The 22,672-nt window shown below is 47.3% G+C and overlaps 1 protein-coding gene across 1 annotated transcript; it reads left to right on the forward strand.

Moving 5' to 3' along the window:
- Positions 1-2,779: 2,779 nt before the first annotated feature.
- Positions 2,780-9,242, forward strand: FOXA1 (forkhead box A1). Its single transcript, XM_084792905.1, has 2 exons — positions 2,780-3,226; positions 5,457-9,242. Exons 1-2 carry the CDS (start codon positions 3,155-3,157, stop codon positions 6,789-6,791), a joined length of 1,407 nt encoding a protein of 468 aa, XP_084649031.1. The 5' UTR covers positions 2,780-3,154; the 3' UTR covers positions 6,792-9,242.
- The last annotated feature ends 13,430 nt before the right edge of the window (positions 9,243-22,672 follow it).

Raw genomic sequence — 22,672 nt, forward strand, 5'->3', positions numbered from 1 at the left:
CTCTCTCTCTCTCTCTCTCTCTCTCTCTCTCTCTCTCTCTCTCTCTCTCTCTCTCTCTCTGTGTGTGTGGGGGGGGGGTGGGGGGTGGGCGGGGGGTGTTTGCCAGGTTTAAACCTGGGGAGACTGTCTTTTGGAACACTAAAGCTTCACAAACTGTTTTCTGACTTTGTTAGGTGTCCAGAACCGCCATAACTAAAAGCAGGGAAGTGACCCAATTGCTGCTTTTGCTTCTCCGTTGCTTCAGTCAGCTCAGAATTAAACTGCCTGGATGAAGAAGTCCCCTTCAGTCACAATCATAGGGGAAGGGAGTAAAGGGGAAATGGGAGGGAGGGGAGGACACAAGGGATGGGCTAACAATTGAGATGTAATATGAATAAATTAATAAAATATATTTAAACAAACAAACAAAACGCCTGGATGGTGTTGCTGGAACATACATACAGGAGGCGCTGTGTTCCCAGGATTGAGCCACAAACCTAGAACACCGTAATCAGGAGTCCATTCTGGACCACTACTCTTAGATTTTGAAGACGCTTGCGAGAAACTTCACTGTGGCCTCCCCTTATGAATGACCTCTTTTCCCTTTTAAGTAGACTTGAAAAGGAGCCAAGCCGACTTGGAAAATGGGCTGAAAGAACATGTGATCTTTTAACTAACTCCTTCCATGTGACATGACACCCACACACCAGGTCCTTGACTTTTTATGCACCATATAAAGCCTATATATGTTGTTACTACCCAAAGGAGAAGTCGAAGTCATGCTAGGAGTTGTAGAAGAGCCAAGAGGGCATCAGAGAACCAACAACCAAGGAACAAGGAAGCTACTTATCCCTGAAAGTCCCCAGGACCAGACTGAGGAAGCTAAGCATCCCTGTGCTTTACAAATGGAGGTCCTGCTGTCAGTGGGAACTTTACAAAAAGAATTAAGTTTCACACACACACACACACACACACACACACAGGGATATATTCACACAACTGACAGGAGTGACTTCTAGTTACAGGCGCCAAATGCAGTTGGGGAGGGTTGCCTGCTCTGCTGAGTTCTAGGTGGATTTAATTTCACTCTCATTCCTTTGCTTATAACATGATGTACGCGCGCACACACACACACACACACACACACACACACACACTTTTTTTTTGTTCAAAAAGGCATTGTAATCCAATGCTTTTATCTTTTTATTTCCTTAACTACACATCTTCACCTTCTCTGCTCCCTGCTGATTTAAGAGGTTTGTTTGGTTCAAGGATTTAACGTGATTCTCTTGCCAGATTTAAAAGAACAAAGCACTGGGTGGTTAGTGGCGGGGGCTATCTGTTTGGAAGACAAGTGAAAACACATTCCTTCAAATGAGATTAATTACCTTTTTTTTTTAACTTTGCAAAACAAGAATATTTTAGTCTCCTGGTCACTGTAAAATTTATTTTATCGCTCCCAAAGGAAATCTAGTAACTCTACCGGGCCGGCACAACACGCACTGGGCCACACAGTCACATTTAAATGCACTCCGTAACACATATAGTCAGTCACGCAAAGGTAGACACCTTCCCCGAGCCAATCACCAACTCTGTCTAGCCTAATCTCTTTGGTTAGTCCCTTTCCTCAGGACAGAGGGCAAGCCACTGCTTTGGAAAAACTGAAAGGAATCCCAAGACTTGGAATGGGGGGAGGGGGTCCCACAGACGTCCAGGACCTTTTGAGAGTCCGATACCCTAGCCCAGCTCCTCCAGGTTTGGGACGACCAGGCACTAATGTGGGCTGACTCGAATTTCAGTCAGGCTGGCACTTCGTTTAGCACGGCAGACGCGTTCCAGCACCCAGGCCCTTATACTCCCAGATTACGCCAGTGTTTAGGGAGCTATCCCCTCCCTCTGACCTTTCTCTATCTGAAACCAGACGGTCTCCTCCTGCTCGGTCCCGGAGGCTGCAGAAGGGGGGAGGGGGGGAGGAGGAGCCCGGCAAAGAGAGGCAGGCTTGACGAGGATCCGACAGCCCTATCACACAAACATCTGCTCTCAGTTTCTTCCTCTTTCTGATCGCTGCAGACGACAAGGGGAGTGGAGTGGACTGAGGCGGAAAAAAAAAAGTTATGTCATAAAAATATAAAACGGTGCTGTGACTCACCTGCTCTTAGCCGCAGGTATGAGTTTCGTGGCAGCGCCTCCGTTCTGCTAGCCAGGAGCCCAGGTCGGCCTAACGTCACTCTGCTCAGTTGACTCAGATGACTGGGTTTCTAGTGACGAGGGAAAAGTGGGGCTTTTTCCCTTCACAATCCCCGAAGCCCGGGAAGCGGGGGTGGTATCCCAGGGTTGAACTCGGGGTCAAGAATCGGGTCGGCCTGCAAAGGAGCCGAAGGGACCAAGAACTGTGTCGTAGTTAGGTCCAGGGGGTGCTGAGCACCTCTAGGAGGGAACTCGGGGTCATTCAGCGAGCACCTTCCCTGTGCTAGGGCTCTGAAGCCACCGCCCCGGCCCTTCTCCCGCAGCACAGCTGTGGTCTAGAGCCCTGGCCTGTCCTCCAGGCACCGCCTATTTTTCTTTTTTTCCTTTTCCAAAAAGGGACACACACACACACACACACACACACGCCCCATATTCCTCTTTCCCTAGCCCCGGGGCTTAAACCAATTACGCTGCTTTGTAAACAAAGTGAGGGCCAGGTTTGGGGGAGGGGGCTGGCAGGAGGGGGCGCGGGGGGCGCGCGGCACTGGCGCGGCGGGGAGGGAGGCGCGGTGGCTGGACTGGCGGGCGGCCGCCTCGCAGGTGCACCTCGGGCTTTGTAGGTGCGAGCGTCTTTGTGCGGCGGACAAATGGGGAGAGGACGAGGAGGTGGGCACTCCAGCGACGTAAGATCCACATCAGCTCAACTGCACTCGCTTCTCACAGGCCGCCCGCTCACTTCCCGCCGAGGCGCAGCCAGGCGCCGCGCTTCGCGGCCGCCTCCTGTCCCCGGCGCTGCCCCCTCCCGCCGCGCCGCCGCCGCGCACGCCGCGCCCCGCAGCGCCCGGCCTCCTCCTCGCTGGGGTGGCGCTCGGCCCTCCAGCGCTCCGGTGACCGCGGCCGCTCTGCGCCCCTCCCCCGCCCCGCGCAGCGCACCCGCCCGTCGCTCCGCACTGGGTTGGATGGTTGTGTCGGGCAGGGTGGCTCCAGGATGTTAGGGACTGTGAAGATGGAAGGGCATGAAAGCAGCGACTGGAACAGCTACTACGCCGACACTCAGGAGGTGAGAAGCGGGGAGGCGGCCGGGCGTCCCCAGAGTCGGTGTCCCGGGAGACTCGGGCGAGGTGGGCTCCTGCCGGGACTGGGGCGGGTCGCAGTGTGGCCCCCGCCCGGCCTCTCTGCCAGCCCGCTGCCCGCTGGGTCCCGGCGCTTGCAAAGAGCTGAGTTTTTGGAAACTCTGGGCTTTGAAAACACTGGCTTTGGGAAGCACTTGCCTTTTCTCTGCGGAGAGCGGGGATCCGGAGCCGGGCCGGGGAGCCGCGGTTTGACCGGCGGGCTCTGGCACGACTTAAAAGCAACTCCGAGAGTCGGTGTTCGCTTACCGGGCGGCCTCTCGGTCACACCACTAAATTCGCCGACTTCTTTGGATAAAAATGATCTGCCGCAGAAGTTGGGCTTCTTCGTAATGAATAATTTCTAAATTTTATAAAACTTACTCTTCAAAAGCCCAGTTTGTAGAAGTGTAGTCTTTCCTCTCTAGAACCGCTGGGTGGCGCTAGTGAGAACAGATTTTTTTTTTTCCAGAACTCAGGGCCAAGAACCTGTTTCTCTTCATTGTCCCCTTGGTAGCATGTTCATGGGGGTTTATCTTACATTGTGCACAAAAGCACTGCGAAAAAAATCAGGTACAGACATGGCCACTACCTATTAAAAGTACTTCTCTACAAAACAGCTGCCGATTACCTTCAAATTTTTAATTATCCTTATCGAACACACTTACTGAGAAACCCTCACGCGATTTTGGAGAGAGGGCTAGAAATCAATCCCAAAGTAAAACGCACTTTAAGATCTGTAGAGAAAAGTACAAAATCTGAAAATACCTTCATGGCAAATTTATTTATTCGTTTCTGCGTTTATTTGGGAACCATACCTTTTTAGGTCTTCATATTAAAATCTATCCATCTCTTATGTTTTCAAATAAAGTTACATTCGCTGATGAACATAGGTTTAAGCACATCAATACTGTCTGTTAGGTTACCAATAAGCAGTTTTATATCAGGGCTCTGTATTTTCTAGCCACCTTGTTCTCTCGGTTGCTGTTGATGGGGGTTTTGCTTCCTGATGATTTTAGTAGGAGCTCAGACCACTTTCTGGGGGGTTAATTTTGTATGCAGTCACCTCGGCCCACCAGAGGAGACCCCTATAGAAAGAGCTTTCTTATATCTCAAAGCTGGGAATTGGGAAGTAGAATAGCATTAAGAGAAAGTAAGTAGAGTTTGACTTGGGAATTTTAAAATATTTCAAACTACATGTGTAGGTTTAAAGCCTTGGCTTTGATGTGAGCAGTAGCGGCATCTATCAGCTATGGGGTGTGTGTGTGTGTGTGTGTGTGTGTGTGTGTGTGTGTGTGTGTGTAAATTGTGTTACCAAATTCCTCAATTGTCAGAGCACTGCAAGCAGGTAACAGAATTTTGGCTAGCTTGAAGATTTGTACATGTAAAATCACGCTTAAGTTAAATATATGCACCTTGTTGTTCGGTCGTGCACCTTATTTTTAATTTTATTTTTTCCAGGACTTTATTTAACTGATGAGTTTGCTTCTTTTAAAACATTTATCATTGTTACAAATAGTTGGAAAGCGTTACTTCTAAATATAATAACAGAAAGTAATCTTTTAGTATCAACGCTTAAGACAAAGCCAGTAGCTGGGAGATGAGTAATTGGCTTGGGGGGTCATCCTGGCACATAGGCTATCCCTCTATGGGCGAGAGCTTAGTAGCGGCCAGCACAACGCCAGTGCAGTGCGACCTGCGGTGCCCGCCAGCCCTCAGCAAGGTGGGCGCCCAGCTGGTGCCGGGTTGATCACCCAGCAGGCCTGTGTGGAACCTACCTCACCGCTGGGGTGAAGTCAAGAAGCAGACGCTCAGACATAAATTCTGTTTTAGGAGTTTCAAATTTGATTTGGCCCAAAGGCAATTTGTATAGGCTGGTGTGGGTTGGATAGCTAGCCCCTGATCCAGGCATGTAAAGCAGCAACACGTCTTCCAGGGGACATCTTTTCGGTGAGCGCTAATTCTTCCTGCCTGTAGCGTTAGGATCCTCCTCCCGCCCCCAACCCCCCAGTGCAAGCCGTCGCTGCTTGATCAGGGAAGGGCGCCTAACAGTTTTTTTCTGTCTGGGCATTTCTTTGCAGAAATGCTGTTTGTCCCTGGGCTTGCCCCTGACCAGCCAAACTCCCAGCGCACTACTAACCCTGCCTTTCGGGGCCTCTTCACTTGCTGTCTCCGTTCCAGGCCTACTCCTCTGTCCCAGTCAGCAACATGAACTCTGGCCTGGGTTCCATGAACTCCATGAATACCTACATGACCATGAACACCATGACCACGAGCGGCAACATGACCCCGGCTTCCTTCAACATGTCCTACGCCAACCCGGGCCTAGGGGCCGGCCTGAGTCCCGGTGCTGTGGCCGGCATGCCCGGGAGCTCCACGGGAGCCATGAACGGCATGACCGCAGCAGGTGTCACCGCCATGGGCGCAGCGCTGAGCCCCGGAGGTATGGGCTCCATGGGCGCGCAGCCCACAGCCTCCATGAACGGCCTGGGCCCCTACGCTGCCGCCATGAACCCGTGCATGAGCCCCATGGCGTACGCGCCGTCCAACCTGGGCCGCAGCCGTGCGGGGGGAGGCGGGGACGCCAAGACGTTCAAGCGCAGCTATCCGCACGCCAAGCCGCCCTACTCCTACATTTCGCTCATCACCATGGCCATCCAGCAGGCGCCCAGCAAGATGCTCACACTGAGCGAGATCTACCAGTGGATCATGGACCTCTTCCCCTATTACCGTCAGAACCAGCAGCGCTGGCAGAACTCCATTCGCCACTCGCTGTCTTTCAACGACTGTTTCGTCAAGGTGGCGCGATCCCCTGACAAGCCCGGCAAGGGCTCCTACTGGACGCTGCACCCGGACTCCGGCAACATGTTCGAGAACGGCTGCTACTTGCGCCGTCAAAAGCGCTTCAAGTGTGAGAAGCAGCCGGGGTCCGGAGGTGGGAACGGGGGCGGTGGCTCCAAGGGTGTCCCCGAAAGCCGCAAGGACCCCTCAGGTGCAGGTAACCCCAGCGCGGAGTCACCCCTTCACCGGGGTGTGCACGGAAAAGCTGGCCAGCTAGAGGGCGCGCCGGCCCCCGGGCCCGCCGCCAGCCCCCAGACTCTGGACCACAGCGGGACCACGGCGACAGGGGGCGCTTCGGAGTTGAAGTCTCCAGCGTCTTCATCTGCGCCCCCCATAAGCTCCGGGCCAGGGGCGCTGGCATCTGTACCCCCCTCTCACCCGGCACACGGCCTGGCACCCCACGAATCTCAGCTGCATCTGAAAGGGGACCCCCACTACTCCTTTAACCACCCGTTCTCTATCAACAACCTCATGTCCTCCTCGGAGCAGCAGCACAAGCTGGACTTTAAGGCATATGAGCAGGCACTGCAGTACTCTCCTTACGGAGCCACCTTGCCCGCCAGTCTGCCCCTTGGCAGCGCCTCGGTGGCCACGAGGAGCCCCATCGAGCCCTCAGCCTTGGAGCCGGCCTACTACCAAGGTGTGTATTCCAGACCCGTGCTAAATACTTCCTAGCTCCCAGGACTGGGGGTTTGTCTGCATGGCCAATCTGGTAGCAGGAGAGGAAAAACCAACAGTAAACAAAACCACACACACCAAACCAACCACATAATAAAACCCCAACTCTTTTTATTTTCCATGCACAATTTTCCCCAGTTCAAAGGACTGTTACTTTCTTACTGTATTCAACACTCGTGTGTATTATTACAAATACGACTGACTTCATACCAACAATTTTTTTCCTGCAACGTCTATTGATCCATAAATGTACATATAGAAAATCTTCTTCCTTCCTTGCCCTCTTCCCCCTTTTCACTCCTTCCCCTGTGAACACATTCTAGTCTGTGCAGGGCTTATTTAAAAAGAAGATGGTCAAGTTTGTAAGATATTTGTTTGTGCTTTTCTGTTGTTGACGTTGTCGTTGTTGTTATTGTTGCCCCCCCCCCTTTTTTTTTACCTAGGCCCACCACACGAGTTTACAGGTCTGTGTCAACACTCTTAACTCCGTAAAAATGGAAATGGTAAAGAAACAAGTAGACAGTAGGGGCTTTTGAGAGTATTGAAAGATAGGACTGCCATTATGCAGTATAGACAGGTTACGCACATGGGAGCCAGTTATTTTCCATACATTTTGGATGCATTCAGATGGCAGATGTCTTCAAATGAAGTGCATATATACGCGTATGGACTTAATCGTGCCCAGCTATGAAGACCTTACCCACGTTTGCATACCGCGTAGAGGTTAATAGGTGACACACATGCTACATTTTCAAAAATTGCCGGACCTAGTTACAAGGATCCTCCTACGTGCTTGTCCTCTCTACCCACATATGAACCCCCCCCCACGCCCACCAATTCTTCAGGAACTGCCTTCCTCCCTAACTCTGCTCCTTGCTTCGCAGAGAGCCATAGTCATGTCATTCTGAGGTCATATGTATAAAATTAGCTTTTTTTTTTTGTATGTATACCATTTAAAGATTCCCACCCCAGGGGAAAAAAGGAAGCATCATACTATTGAGATGAGAGAAGTTATAAGAAATGCATTTCAAATTTTGGTCCAACGTTCCAAAATCCAAATTGTGGCCAGTTTAGTTATTGCCCTCATATGCTCGTTTCATCCAGTGTTAATGCACTTTCCACAGTTGGACGCGGTGTTAGTTTTAGACAAATGGGTTGCATTATTCTTCTTCTTTTCCTTCTCAATGTTAATTTATTGCATGGTTTATTCTTTTTCTTTACAGCAGAAATTGCTTTAAGTGATGGTTAAATTACAAATTTTAAATGTTAATTTTTATTGATGTGATTGTAATTAAGGTGTTTTGATTTAAATAACAAAAATAATACAAGATTTTAATCTGTGGAATATGTTCCTGATCATTTGCAGTTAAGGAATTTAAATAAATCAAGTGTTAACGACAAAGAATTTCTTTTACTCTCTTTCACTCAAAATCCAAAACAGGTCTTTAGTTAAAATACAAAATAAATCTTCTGAATAGGACATTTTCAAATTCTGAAATTTAACATAAAAGACAAACAGGTGTGTGGTCTAAAATAAAGTGGTCTCAACTATAACTTAAATGAATGTGAAACTAGCAAAATGTAGCGAAATAGCTTCAATGAAAGCAGACACTTAACCTGACACTGGTACAAGAACTGAAACTTTAAAAATTCTTTATTCCCACTGATGTTAACTTCAGGGTTTTTTCTTTTTCTTTTCTTTTTTCTTTTCTCTTTTTTCTTTCCTGTTTTGGTGGAGGAAGAGGGCATGGAGGTTTTGAAACCTGTATCTCTTTTTAGTTTTTTATTGTTTTGCTGGTTTGAGATTAAACTATTAATTCTCTCATTTTTTTTCTAATTTGAGAAGTATTTGAGTAAGAATAAAATAGCAGCTGTGGCTGCTAAAATTAAGTTATCTACCACAGACTCTGAGCCCTCCTATTAAAAAGAAACAAAACTTAGCTATCACAGTTCGTTTGGAGGGTTGGGGGGCGCACGAGGGCAGCTAATTCATTCCTGCGGGGGAAGCTTTGTGAGCATCTCAGGGTAGCTGCTGTTTTGTATTTTGTGAAGATATTTTTAAAATATTGTTTCTAAGAACTTAAAGCTGACGGCTTGTTTGCCTTGTAAGAAGCTTTGAAATGCAACTTCACTCCCGTAGTTGCTTGAGATCACAAAATCATTAATCTCCTTTGATAGTAGGCTCACTTTCCAGTCCACCTATTTCTTTGTAAGGTTTGTTCCAATTGTTCGGATTGACACCAACAATAACAGCAGCAGCCCAGGCAGAGGCTGGCCTGCCCGAGCCCTCCTGTGTGAACTCCAGCCTCTCCAGGGCTTGAACTTGGACAGCCTGTACTGTGATCGCAGCACTCCACTCTACAGACAAGATAAAAAGAGCCTTGCCAGTCGCTTAATTATCGCGTAATTACCTCCCCAGATGAGAGAAGGGGTGCCACGTAGCACTTGAGAGAGAAAGAGAGAGAGAGAGAGAGAGAGAGAGAGAGAGAGAGAGAGAGAGAGAGAGAGGGCAGAATTCTCTGCTCTGCTCCTGCGACTAATGAAAGGAGGGAAGAGAAATTGCTGGCGTTGAGTAATTTCAAAACTTAACTCCAAGTCCTCTAAAGGACGTCAAGCATACCCCAAAGACAAAAACTCTTTGGATCTCAACAGTTACATATATAACGGGTAAATAAATGCCAGCAAATTTAAAAACTCTTATGTAATGTAAACGCGTGTTCTTTGGCCTGTGCATTTCTCATGCTGCCCTGACACAAAAGTCTGACTTCTGTGCTGTCCCTTCCTCCTCCCGGTTTGTGTCGGCTTTTTCAGTTCTTGTTCCTTGACTCTGGCAGAGCTTCCTGGTTTTGCTGGGGGCGAGATGCCCGTGGTCCAGGCCGCTCTAGTGATGGTGGATGCGGGATGCGGGATGTGGCACGCCAGAGCGGCGGGTTGGTTTGCTACACAGGCACTGCGAGCGGTGCCCCGGCCCCGTGGATTTCTCATTCTATGTCTGTTCACTCTGCCACTTCGAGAATATGCATGCCTCTAGACGCACGCAGGCTGGGGGCCTGGGACAGATGGTTGCTGGGGAAGCGGGGCCAGAGCGTACCGCGCAAGCATCCCGAGGTGACAAATGCAGTTAGTTCTTCATTGTTTGGGCATTTTCCCTTTCCTAGCGAATAAATCTTCTGTTGAGCCACAGACCTAAAAGTCAACAAAGGAGACCGGGCGCCGGGTCTCGGGCCCACCCCGCGGCCTGCGCGGCCCAGCAGCTCCCGCTGTGTAATCCTTTCCTCGGAAACCCGGACACACAAACGCCGGATCGCCGGACTAGGGCGCCACGCCGGGGCAAGGGAGAAAACATCTGTGCTTCCAGCGGCGAGCCGGGGACCCTCCCAGGAGCACGGCCTGTGAGCGACCCCGGCATCCTCCGCCGCTACCCCGTTTTGGTTCCCGGGCCCCTGATTTCTTTACGGGTGCTCCAACCGCTCCTGACGCAGTCAAAGCCGGGGGTGGGGGTGGGGGCTGAGATTTTAGGAATTTTGCTTGGGATGGGGGAGGGGCCGGAAGCGGGGGCAGTGAGGAGGGGAAAAGCTTCCAACTGACCCAAGTGGAAAGCTCCAGGGGCCCACGATCTACCACGTTGGGGAGTAAACAGTAACACAGAAAAGCCTTTGGGTAGTGAGTACAGTGCCTGCCTGCCTGCTAGAGAAGCGTCAATAATTACATTCACCATGTGTTTGGAAGCTCAGCACTGAAACCTTTTGAAACATGATTGAAAAAAATAAAACAAAAAGAGCCCAAGATATATAAGGAAGTTCTATTCTACGGAACTAAACGACTCTGAAGCGTTCCCAAACAGAAGACAGCTCAGCTTGATTTCTGTGAGATCACCCGAGACCAGCTTTAAACCTTAAAGATAAAATTCGATTTCTATTGTCCCTTCGTTGCCTCCCGCACTGCAGAACAGAAGGATGGGGAATAATATGCGATTAAAGCACGCATATGTTAGTGAAGTTCTTAACTTCTGTTTTCTTTTTTCAGAGGGCAGATTTCACTGTTAAACGTTTTTTCTTTCTCGAGTTTAACCATTTTGAGGGAGCCACAAAGGAAGAGGATTGCAAGAGTGATAACATTATAAAACTCGGTTGTTTCGCCATTTAAAACATTGATCTCAGTTCTACGAAAATGCTTATTAAGTTTCTCTTTTAAAAAAAACCTGCCATGATCAATAGAAATTTTCTCATTGCAGACGAAAGTAGAAGACCTGTAGCCCAAATTAATTAACCTTTCCTCAAGATCAATTGGTTTTCTGTTGGTTTAGCAGTAATATCATAGAACATTTAGGTATAATGTATTTTAATGTGACACTTCAATATGTCAAGAGGAAAAAAACCTTACTGAAAATAAAACTGCTTAAATTACGTAGTATGTATTTAATAAAGTTTTTAAAATTGTCCTCAGAATTAACTGTTTGCCTGAATTGTGGCTGTGTTAAGAGAATGTCCCCTTAATTCAAGATAATTGAGTGCAAAAAGGAATTGTGACATGCCATCCTGACCTTAATGGGTAGTCAAATCATGTTAAAATTTAGGTATAAAAATTCTCCAAATTGAAAGAGTAATTAAACCTCAAATGAGCCTCGTGAAACTAAGACTGTAAGAGCAAAATAGCATAGCAGAGCCCACAACATCCTTAGAATCAATCTTCTGTGGGGAGAAGAGGTTTTTTAAAAAGTACCCACATTAGCAAGTTCTATTTCTACTTAAGGTTACAATTTAACACTTAACAGATTTTCTTTAACTCTCCTCTTCCTTCCAAATACTTCAGCTTAGGACATAGTGATTACATTGGTATTTCTCATTTTACCTCCCAGGCCAGCTCCATTCATTGAACTTTGCACAGCTGGGGTTGCAACCCTCACCCCCGCCCCCTTTTCCACCAGCCCTTTTGGGAAGCATTGTGGGGCTGCAGAATACCTAAGACTTTCCGTTGTCACCTGTAAAACACATTTTCATTCCAAACTCTTTAAAACCTGACGGGGGTGGCGGGGGGCGGGGGCGGCGAAGATTCACTCTTATTGACTTTCTTTCCCCAACTTCTTCCTCAGGTCTCCCATAGCTACGATTACACAGGGGTGACGTTCATTTTCCCTCTGCAGCCCCGGGGCGGAGGCTTTAATAAGGCCACCTCAGGATACTTGGGAGTTCGCTAAAACTCGAGCCAATTTGGGATTTAGGCAGGATATCATCCCATAAAATCCGGGAAAGGGCTGTGTTCCGTACTTTAGAATCCAGGTGAGATGCCGGTCTGTTGAAATCCCGCTCAGAACCTGAGCACGGACACCCAGGAAACCTGATTCAAAGTTCTATTCGTGAGGCCGCCTTCTACTTTTCCAAAGTCCTCTTAAGGTTTACGCATCAGGGGATCCCGCCCCTGACCCTAAAAGAAGCCACTTGGAAATTCCCCCCACCCCCACCTCGAAAACATTGCCTGGAAATAGGGATCCGTGAAAGAAACTGGAAGCTTCCTAGATTTCTTTACCCCCTCCTCTGAAGTTTACTGTCCAGTTGCTTGTCCAATCACGTCCTCAGCTGAGATATTCTTTTTCTTCTTTCCCTGTCTCTGACACCGAGGAGTTATTTTTAAAAGGTCACTTGAACGAGAAAAAAAAATGTAAGGGTCTCTGGGAGGTTTGTTTCGTTTAAATGTAAGAGGTTTGTACGCACGAGGGAGGAAATGAGTATCTAGCATCTGGGCTCCCAACACCGATTTTCTCTGCACTGACTAGGGCTCTGGGACATTTAGGGGAACGTTTGTCTAGGTAGGTTCGAGTCCCACCTGGGAGCCTTGAGTTTCACTCCCAGGCGCTCAGTTACCAACTCCAACCCCATAGAGGTTGAACTGAACTGTGACCCTCAGCCTCCCGCCTAGTCTTCCTTAGCTTTTCTCAGGTTGGGGAGGAGGATACACTGGTTGGGTCTCCACTGAGCGGTGAAATGGGCAGAGCATTGTCCAGGTTTCCTGGCCTCTCTTTGGAGTCACAAGGCCTTATGCCGACACGTGCTTCCTTTGTGTTATGCCTGGCTAATATATTAATGGGGCGGATAACCCGGATCCTTCCTCGCGGAGGGGGAGGAGGTCATCGATGGGGAGGGCTCTGAAAGAGGCAGTAGGGTTTCGGTGGCTGACCCTGGGACCAAAGAGTTCAGAGGAAGCCAGGAGTGGACTGGTGAGAGGATGGATCTAGGTGGGGGCAAGCTCGCGTTGGGGCAATGAAAATAAATGCCCTTCAGCAAGTTTTTAGAAAAGGTGACCCAGTGCTCTGGTTGTGTGAGAAAAATTTCAGCTCCTGCTCTCCTGGGATCAAGTGTTTGCTAGTCCCAGTGGAAAACGCTCAGCTGTCCCTTCTTGAAGTGCACACCTCCGCATTTCCGACTCAGCCAAAGGTGCCGGGGGCCCAGGGTGAGGAAAGAATGACACCAATCAGCTCGGCCTGCCACCCTCCCTGAGACCCCCCCCCCGCGCCCCTACACACACTTTCCCGGTAGGAAGGGCGGTTCTGGCTTCCAAAGATTACCCTTTGGGAACCTCTGGTACACTCCGCCAAAACCGGCGGGAGGCACCAAATCGGATCTCAGTCCTGGGCAGGCCCCTGGGTCCCAGCCTCTGGGTGCTGGCCTTGGGTCCAGTCCCAGCCCGTTCCCGCCAGGTCCACGGTCCCGCCCCGCCCCCAGACGGGGCCCGGGTGCCCTGAGACATATGCTGCCCGCAGGCCTTGCGGTCGGACGACGTGCTGCTCATTGCCGAGGCGGTTCTCAGCCCATCAAAAGCCCAGGCTTTCTTCAGCCTTATGGGCCGCGAGGTGAACAACAATGCCGGGGGCCCCTTCACTTCAAAAGCAGCGATCAGGGGAAAGGCTCCCCCAGAGAATTTTTTTCCCTTCTCCTCCTCAGCCTTTCATTTCAAGTTTAAAAAAAAAAAGAAAGGCACCAGCAACTCCAAGGCCCGGGCAAGCCTAATGCCCTTTGATGGGGATTGAATTCATTATCTCCAATAACACAATTGTGCTTGGCCAACGAAAAGAGCAAAGCAAGGCTCTAGCCCGCCCGAGGGGCCCGGCCAGGCGGGGCGGGATAGCCCTGTGCGCTCCGAGGGACCCGCACTGGGGCGCTTCCCCAGCCCGTGCGTCCTGGCTACAGCAACCCAGGGCGGGGTCGCCCGCTCAGTAACCCTGCCGGACCCGCAGCCGGCAGAGGTGGGGCGGGCCCCGCAGCGCTGTGTTTACTCTGCTCCCTCGCGGCCTCCCGAGGCCACCAGCCAGTTCCAGGCATCCGGGGCGCGCCAGGCAGGGGGCTGCCCAGTGGCCCAGGTCCAGGGCATCCGACCTCCCTAGGTCCTGGCGGAGCCGCTCCACTCTGGAGTCCAGAGCACGCAGCCCGCTGTCCCAGCCCTCTGCTGAGGATCTCCCCATTGGCTTTCAGGCTAGCTATCCCGGAAAGAACAACAGGGAGCCTGGGCGGGATGACTGAACACTATGTCCCCGCAGCAGATTACAGAGGTTTTCGGTGGGCTCCACCTCCTGGGACACTGCCCACCATCCCGTGCAGCAGGTGCCAGCTACTGCAGGGTTCTCCTGAGGTTTTCGCCCCTTCAGCACTCTCCAACACTGCTTTGTTTTTTGTTTTGTTTTTGTTTTTGTTTTGTTTTTTGTTTTTTGTTTTCTTTTCTAGTACATGGGTGTTAAAGTGTGTGTGTGTGTGTGTGCGCGTGTGCGTGTGCGTGTGCGTGTGCGTGTGTGTGTGTGTGTGTGTGTGTGTGTGTGTAAGAGACAGAGGCAGACAGAGACACGCACAGAGAGACACAGAGGTAGAGACAGAGACACAGAGACAGAAACAGAGACTGACTTTGAATCCCTGCCAAAAATGTCTACATATTTGTTTAGCTTGGTGTCTAACGTATCAGTTGTGGTGTTGTGACTGAGCTTCCATTCTCCCCGTTAGGGAAAGTGTATTGAAATTTTAGTTCAGTTAGATAAAGTTAGATAAAAGCTGCATCTAGGTGTGTCCACAAGACTCTGCATCTTCAGGCCAGTACCCATAGCAAGCAGAGCAGTAAATGCAGATTCCGGCTTTGGGGTAAACTTAGAAAAGTGTGTCAGATTTAAGGCTTCTAGCCAGGTATCACTCTCACCAGGAGACAGAGGGCTTTTGTTATTTAACTCATTTCCACATGGAGAAACCCACACAAACTTATTTTCGTGGACTTCACATCACCCTTCAGTTTTTAGTCTAAGCACTTGGAGAAGAGGAGAGAAATTTCAATGTTTCAATGTTCAAATTTTAATAGAAGTCAGTTTTTCCTTTCTTTGCTTTTTGTCTCAATAAAGCACATTAAAATATGTATTTACTCTTGTGGGATGGGGGTCTTCGTGTTATTCATTTACTTCAAGAACACTCGAAACATCCACTTTTGCTGACATTCTGTGAATTTAATGAAGAAGTATGTAGAAAATGTTCTTTGATTTTTGAGACAAAGTTTTGCCATGTAGCCTAGGCTGGCCTCCAGATTTCAGGGTCCTCTGGTTTCAGCCTTTCCAGCGTGTGATTTACAAGTGTGCACTGCACACCTTGCTCAAGATCTATTCTCTACTTTAGTTTTAAACTCACGGTATTAGAGGTTATAAAGAAAAAGTGACTTCTGGACGGTGACTCTCCCTTTTTGTCATCTTATTAAAACTAGCTTTGAATCTTGGTGCCAGGCTCATTTGCATGGAGTGCACACAACTTCCTTCAGTCTCCTTTAATAAACTGTCTTTGCAACATAAAGGGAAGGTTTAATCTTTGCCATGAATCCTAGCGTGTATTTTGCACACGTGGGAGACTGCTGTGCTCCTTCCACAGAAGCAACAGGACAGCCCTGTGGTTTTCCCAAATAAACAATTTGTCCAGTGCTAGATCACACATGCAGGATTATGTGACTTCAGATGAGCTGGCCACCGCAGGATGGAAGAATTAGCAAACAAAAGATATTCCAATTTCTATGTAGATGTCTTTGGCCATGGAGCAGGATTAGGCAGGGAGAAGACATTTTGGTAAAGCTGAGCATTCAGTCTTATGTAAAGGACAGCCCCAAAGCACACTCTAGCCTGGAAAAATCAACCAACTGTGGGGCTGTAGATACAGTAATAGGAAAGACCTATCTGTCTTCCATTCACTCATCCCTCCGCAGGATCACTTCTCAGAATATTCCGAAACCTGATGTGGACTACATCTAAACGGTAAGGGAGAATGGCTGGCACGTTGTGAGCTTGTGCTGGTGAGATTAAGCAGCTCTCCTTTTGTGGTGTAAGACACTTTTTCAGGCAGACCCCTCCCCCCTCCCCATATTAAAATGGACTTGGGTGATGTTTCACATGTGTCTCTTTTGACTATTCCCTTTTATTGTCTCAAACTTGCTTCTGGTACCTGAAAGCGTGTCTCCAGCTATTTTTACCCAGACAATTTAAATGCACTCTCTTTAGTACCTACCTAAGACTGATCCGGACAGAACATCCTATTGGAGGAAACACCAATAATGTAGACAAGCAGTGGTTTCCCATTCTGTACACTGACAGGACAAAAAAACAAAACAAAACAAAACAAAACAAGTTAAACTTCAAATTCCTTCAAATGGTGCTGTTATTCTTGATAAGGCATCCAATCTCTTTATAACATAAAGCACCAAGAGCTAGGGTATCTTTGTGTAGCTAGGCCTGCCTATCCTGGAACTCACTCTGTAGAACAGACTGGCCTCAAATTCAGAGATCCTCCTGCCTCTGCCTCCCAAGTGCTGGGATTAAAGTTGTGCACCACCACATCCAACTGCCTATTTTAAAGGAAGGTTTATGCTGATAATCATTGGATGTCCCCGCCTCCCTCCCCCCCCCTCTCTCTCATACATGTGGGCTACCAGGCATAGTTTTATATTGTAAATGCTCAGGTCAAGGCAGTTTCAGTTTTTGTTTTGTTTTATAACACTTCTTGAGAGAGACCAGACTTCTGCATATGACTTTCAGAGATTTGGAAGCTGACGCCAGAGAGACATACTATGACCTGGAGTCCTGGACTCAGTCTGGACTTTGGTCCCCTGACACATAGAAATGTTCACTTCCTCTCTGTATAGTACTGACCAATGGGTCTGAGCAGACCAAGGATTAACTAACTCCTCAGGCTACACCTGACTCTTGAGTTGCAACATCTCTGTTGAGTCAGACAGGTCGGGAGACGATGCTTGTTTCACCTAACAGATAGTCCACGGTGGTAGCCATAGTCCTAACAGTAACAGACTGATTAAATTGTAAAAGAAACAAGAAACACTGAGAAATAGTCTCCGTGGCAGCCCACTCACCTTGTTCACCATGTATGACAGAATAGGCGAGAGACTAAATTGAACTCATAATCAAGGTCTCTGATGAGTCAAAAAAAAGGAAGATTAAGACACTGTACATAACACTCCATGTAAATCCATTGGGTAGAAGAATACAAAGATGCCAGCTTTCTCTCGGTGGCTGCTGAGTCCCAAGAGGCAGCAGTCTTCCTACCAGCTCTTAATTATTCCACTGGAACTGCAAGGCTCTATTGAGGCATGCCAAGCACAGTTAGCACAGTTGAAACGATATTCTTTTAAAGCCTTCTAAGACAAAGTAAGGTAACCCCCTGCCGCAGCTAACGTCTGTGCTACCCATACATTTTACAGTGCTGTATTTCCTTACAGTTTTAAGGTGAGGTCTCACCTCAGACCTCAGGCTGGCCTCAAGCCCCTACAGTCCTCCTGCCCTATACAAAGATGTTCTGGAATTATATACGTGCGTCACTATGTCGGGACCCATTTAAAATTGTCACCAGATGGTGCCATTTGTGGAATAAGCTTAGATTTTAAGAGTAGGCACAGTTTGGGGCTGGGAAGAGGGCTCAGGGGTAAAGAGCACATGTTGTTCTTACAGATGACCGGGGTTGGGCTCCCAGCACCCGTGTGGTACACAAATACATGTGCAGGCAAACACTAAAACCCGTAACAGTCTTTTTAAAAAAGAGAAAGCAGAATTTGATTTTAATGGAGTGGAACAGAGCCCCTCTCCTTAGGGCATTTTCACGCAGCAGCACAGGAGAGAACTGGCCATTGGCAAAGCATCCCTCTAGACACAGGCAGCTGGTGACTTGAAATATAAACTGTTGAACTTCAAGAAATCGATTTCAGCTATACTCATGAGTTGGTAAACTGGATTTGTAACAAGGGGTCGTAAACTGATTACTATACTGTGATAAGAATAGTAAAGTATTTTTAAGCTCAGGAAAGTAACTTGTTTAAAAAAAAAAAAAAGAAGAAGAACAGAGCATAGAGATTGCTGGAGGAAGGTGCAAGCCGAAAAGAGGAGGCTCTGAGCAAGTCTTACCTCAAAGGCATCAGAAGGCATTCAGCCTTCTACAGCCTCCCAGGCCAGGGGACAGACCCAGGGAGGGAAAGATAGCACAGAAGCAAATTAATGGCAGGGAGAGCTAGTCCATGTGTTGAGGAAGGGCCTAGCGTGAAAAGATTTGGTGTAGTCATAGCAACCGGCTCAGCCCTGCCTCCCCCTGTAGTCCATTCAGCTCTGAGCTGCCGGAACACGTTTTTAATTAAAGCGTATAAAAGTTGTTTTGTAAGGACTTCTCCTCATCCGATAGGTTTGAAAATGGTTAATCAGGCTTCATCTCCTTTTGATGCTCCAAGAGCGTGGGCTATGGCATGCACAAAGCTGCTGCAGCAGTTGCTGCTGAGTGAGTTGTCTCTCTATCACACCTAACGCCAGCAGTGAGCCAAGCATCCCTCCGTAATTTAGACACACGTAAACAGAATTCCAGTGGACTGGGGAGTCGACTTTTTTTCCTGGATGGGAGCGTTGATTTCTTTTGCTCTGGATACAGAAAGATTCTATATTGTGGACAGGTATTGCCCCCGGCTGATGTTCTATTTAGCTTTGGAAAATGGCAACATTTTTTTTTTATCCTGTGAGAGATGTAGTTCAAAAGCCAAAATAAAGGTTACAAATTATTTGTATTGAGAAATCTTTAAACTAGCCTACGTATTCCAAGAAAAAGGATTTGTTTGTACCACTCATGAAAAGACGGCAACATGCCCCATTTTTTCCCAGAGGCTAAAAGGATGCGCACTCCTGAATCCTTGGCGTGTGTATTGTACTTTAATGCAATAGACAACTTAGTAAATGTGGAGCCACCAAACTGACACAAACCTCTGCATTTTCCATCTTTTGTTCTGGTTAGGATCTTGTCTCTAACTTTACGAATATAGAACGTGATTTCACCTGTGGCCTATTCTTCCACGTTCCCTGGTTCAACTTGCCATTTCTACTTCTATACCAGCATAAACTGTTAGATCTGGGTGGAGGAGTCCTGTCTTCTCTCTAGGGACAACTTATCCAAACAAGTGATTTTTACCAAGCACCAGCACCAGATGAGGCCACTCTGCAACCAGAAGACTCAGACAAAAACAAGACCACTTTGTAATTTTTTCTAAGCCCACACAAGAATAAAATATCTGGGGAAACCACAAAATTGTAAACAATCTCCCACTCTTATTCTTTGCACGTTATAGTTTTAGCTTCGTTTTTTCTTTTTCTTTTCCTTTTTCAGGTTAAGGTGTATGAAGACACTCAACCCCCACATCCCAAGAGCTTCCAACTCAAAGTTTATGTCCTGAACTTCCCACCAAACACCTACCACAAAACACAATCCCATATTAACACCCTTAAACAGAAATGCTCAGTTCTCTTGGTGTGTGGCCTCTCTTCTAGTCAACAAGCAACAAACCCAACACACTCAGCTGTCAGTGTCCCAGAAGGTCTCGGCTAGGGGACACTGGCAAGGGGTTGGCTCCTTTGCTTCATGGCTTGTGTCACCACAGAACTGGGTGACAGTTCACACTCAATTTTTATTTTTTTATTTTTTGGTAAACGAGAACTCCCAATTCATTTTTTATACGTGTCTACATGGTACTTGATGGATAATCCACATATTTCAACAAAATCATTTTTAGGAACAAGGCTACCTTCCTAATTTTCATATCTTTATTCTCTTAGTCATTCAAGTTTGAAAATCATTTTCACCAGTGAGTCACCCCTCAGATATCTGCAATTAATTAGTGTGTTCTTGTCAACATTCATTACTCCACCTACAACCTCGCCTTAGTTACTGTTTCAAAGATCACAGTTTTTGACTGTACTACTGTTTGTTATTTGTAAAAGAACATCCAGCTTTTGGTGGGGGGGGGCAGTGGGGGGGCGGGGGGGGAGGTGGTCAACCGTTGCCAGGAATGACACATAATTTCTGGCCAAACCTTAGAATAAAAGCTTTCAGTAAATACAAACAAGACCTAGTCTCTCAAGGCTCAAGTTCTACTGTAATAAGTGAGTAAGGAGCAAGAGTTCCCTCCATGGAGGGGGGGGGGCGGGGGCGGGGGAATGCCCCTCACGGAGCAACTCAGATGGGAATGAGCATGCGCAGGTCCTCGCAAGCCACTGGGCTTGTTTGAGAAAAAATAAAACGAGATATACTTAGAAGATTCTAGACATGGTTAGGAACTCAGCCTTGATTTCTGAAGGATACTTTAGCCTGGAAATGTTTGCCAGACAATAAAACATTTCTGTTTAATTGGAGGATCGCATGGTTACTTAGAGATGAGCCTTTCCTCGTTTACGGAGAACAGAAAGAGGTGCAAATGGTAGAAATTAGTCCACATGAGACCACAGATTGAGCAGTTGATTTAGGAAATAGTGGGCATCTCAACACCAAGCAAGCAGCTGGATGAACATTTCCCTACATTATCTCTTTCCCACCAATTGATTTTTTTTTTTGACAGTGTCTCTTTGTGCAGCCCTGGCTGTCCTGGAACTAGCTCTGTAGACCAAGCTCTCCTCAAACTCAAGAGATCCATGCCTGGCTTCTACCAGTTGACTTTTGGTTGTAATGGATATGTTTTCTTTTGTTTGTTTATTTCTTCTTCTTCTTTTTTTAAAAAACGATGTATTCTTTTTATTTTATGTACCGTATTTTCTGACCAGTCGGCATTCACTTGTCCTACTGTGTTCTTTTTCCAGGCTGTGGCTCATTCCGTCCTGTGGCAGGGCAATAGCAGTGAAGCCCAGGACATCACATCCTAGATTGTTGGTGTCGTTTTATTTGTAGAACTTGAAATGTGTTATTTATTGGTTCTGATTTCTGTTTCTCTAACAAGTCAGCTATCATTCTTAGTCTTACTATCTTGCATTTGTATCCTTACTTTTTTTCTTTTCAAGTTGCTGCTACTCCTAATAGTTTGGTCATCTCTGAATCCAGCTCTATTGACTATTTTATTTTATTTTTTGCATTAATCTCTTTTCTTCTAATGGATTTCCACCTCTTAAAACATTAACTGTCATGTTTTATACAGAATGAAAATTAAAGCCTGAGGTAAATATCCCAGGTATAGATTCCTCTCTATCAAGCTCTTAGTGTGGAATCTTTGTCAGTTTAGTCAGTATTTGAGGTGAATGAGTTTGTATTGTTTCCCTGGTCATCCTCAGTGCACAACACACTTGAAATTCCTCCAGTGTTATCCTGGTCTGTCACCGTGTGCTTACTGTGGGGTCTGGAATGCTGAGGATGTGCTTTCCTCAGTTTCTCAGCTCCTCTCTCAGATTCTAGCCAGTTCTCCAGGACAGGAGAGCAAGGATTTGTTCTCCTGCTCTGCTCTTCCCACAACAGTAATGGATGTTGCCAGATGCTAGGTAGAAGCTTACTGATGAGGAACAGAAAACAGACTTGTTGGCAATCTGGCTTGCTTCTGAGTCTTAGGCAAGTGCTATACATCTGTCCTTGAGTGCCAGACAGTCTCTGCTGCTTTTCAGAGCAGAGCCCAGGACAAAGGTGGCTCCTACTTTCCCTCCCTAAACTCTATTAGCTGTGTGGTTTATTTGTTTACACTTGTTTTGAGGAGCTGCTTTGCTGTTTTGTTTGGTTTTGGTTTTGGTTTTTTGTTTTGTTTTTCCTAGTTTCTTGAGGCAGGGGCATCTCTCTCACAGGTTTTGCAAATGTTATCAGCGGTATTTCTTCACATAGAGAGGTTATCAGATTTTCCTGAATCCAGACTCCAATCATACATAGGATAACCCTTATATCACACCTCACATGTCTTTGGTGTTTCATACATTGTTCCATTTTTCTTCTCTTTGATTTTGACTGGCATCAGTGGCCTCTCTCTCTCTCTCTCTCTCTCTCTCTCTCTCTCTCTCTCTCTCTCTCTCTCTCTTTCTCAGTTTGAGACCACATTTTGATTGATTCTAATCTGCTACTAAAACTATCTATTGAAGTCTCAGTTTTCTTATTATTTATTGTCTGAAACAGCATCAAGCTGGCCTCAAACTCAGTTTTCTTTTATCTCTGTTTCTCAAAAACACATATATGAGCACATGCCAAGTCAGACTTATTAGAGCTCCCAGAAATGAAGCTACATGCAAATGCGTGACACTAAATGTAGCTGCTGGGAACTGAACTCAAGTCCTCTGCAAGCAAGAACTGTACATGCTCTTCTGTAGAGTCCTCTCTCTAGCCCCGATATACTTGTATTTTTGAGATGGAATCTCAGCACTGGCTGGCCTTGAATTCTCTGTGTAGTTCAGAATGACTCTGAACTCCTCATGGCCCTGCTTCTATTGCCCAAGAGCTGGTAATACAGGGGGTACCGCTCTGCCCCATTTATGATGAGCTCTGACTGGAGCCCAGGCCTCATGCACAGAAGATGCACACTGTACCTACTGAGCTATGGCCTCTGCCCTTCGTCCTTGTACATCTGACCATTACAACATCAGTATCTGGAACTGT

This window comes from Acomys minous, assembly GCF_964271855.1.
Source record: "Acomys minous genome assembly, chromosome: 8".
In the NCBI taxonomy this organism is placed as follows: Eukaryota; Metazoa; Chordata; class Mammalia; order Rodentia; family Muridae; genus Acomys; species Acomys minous.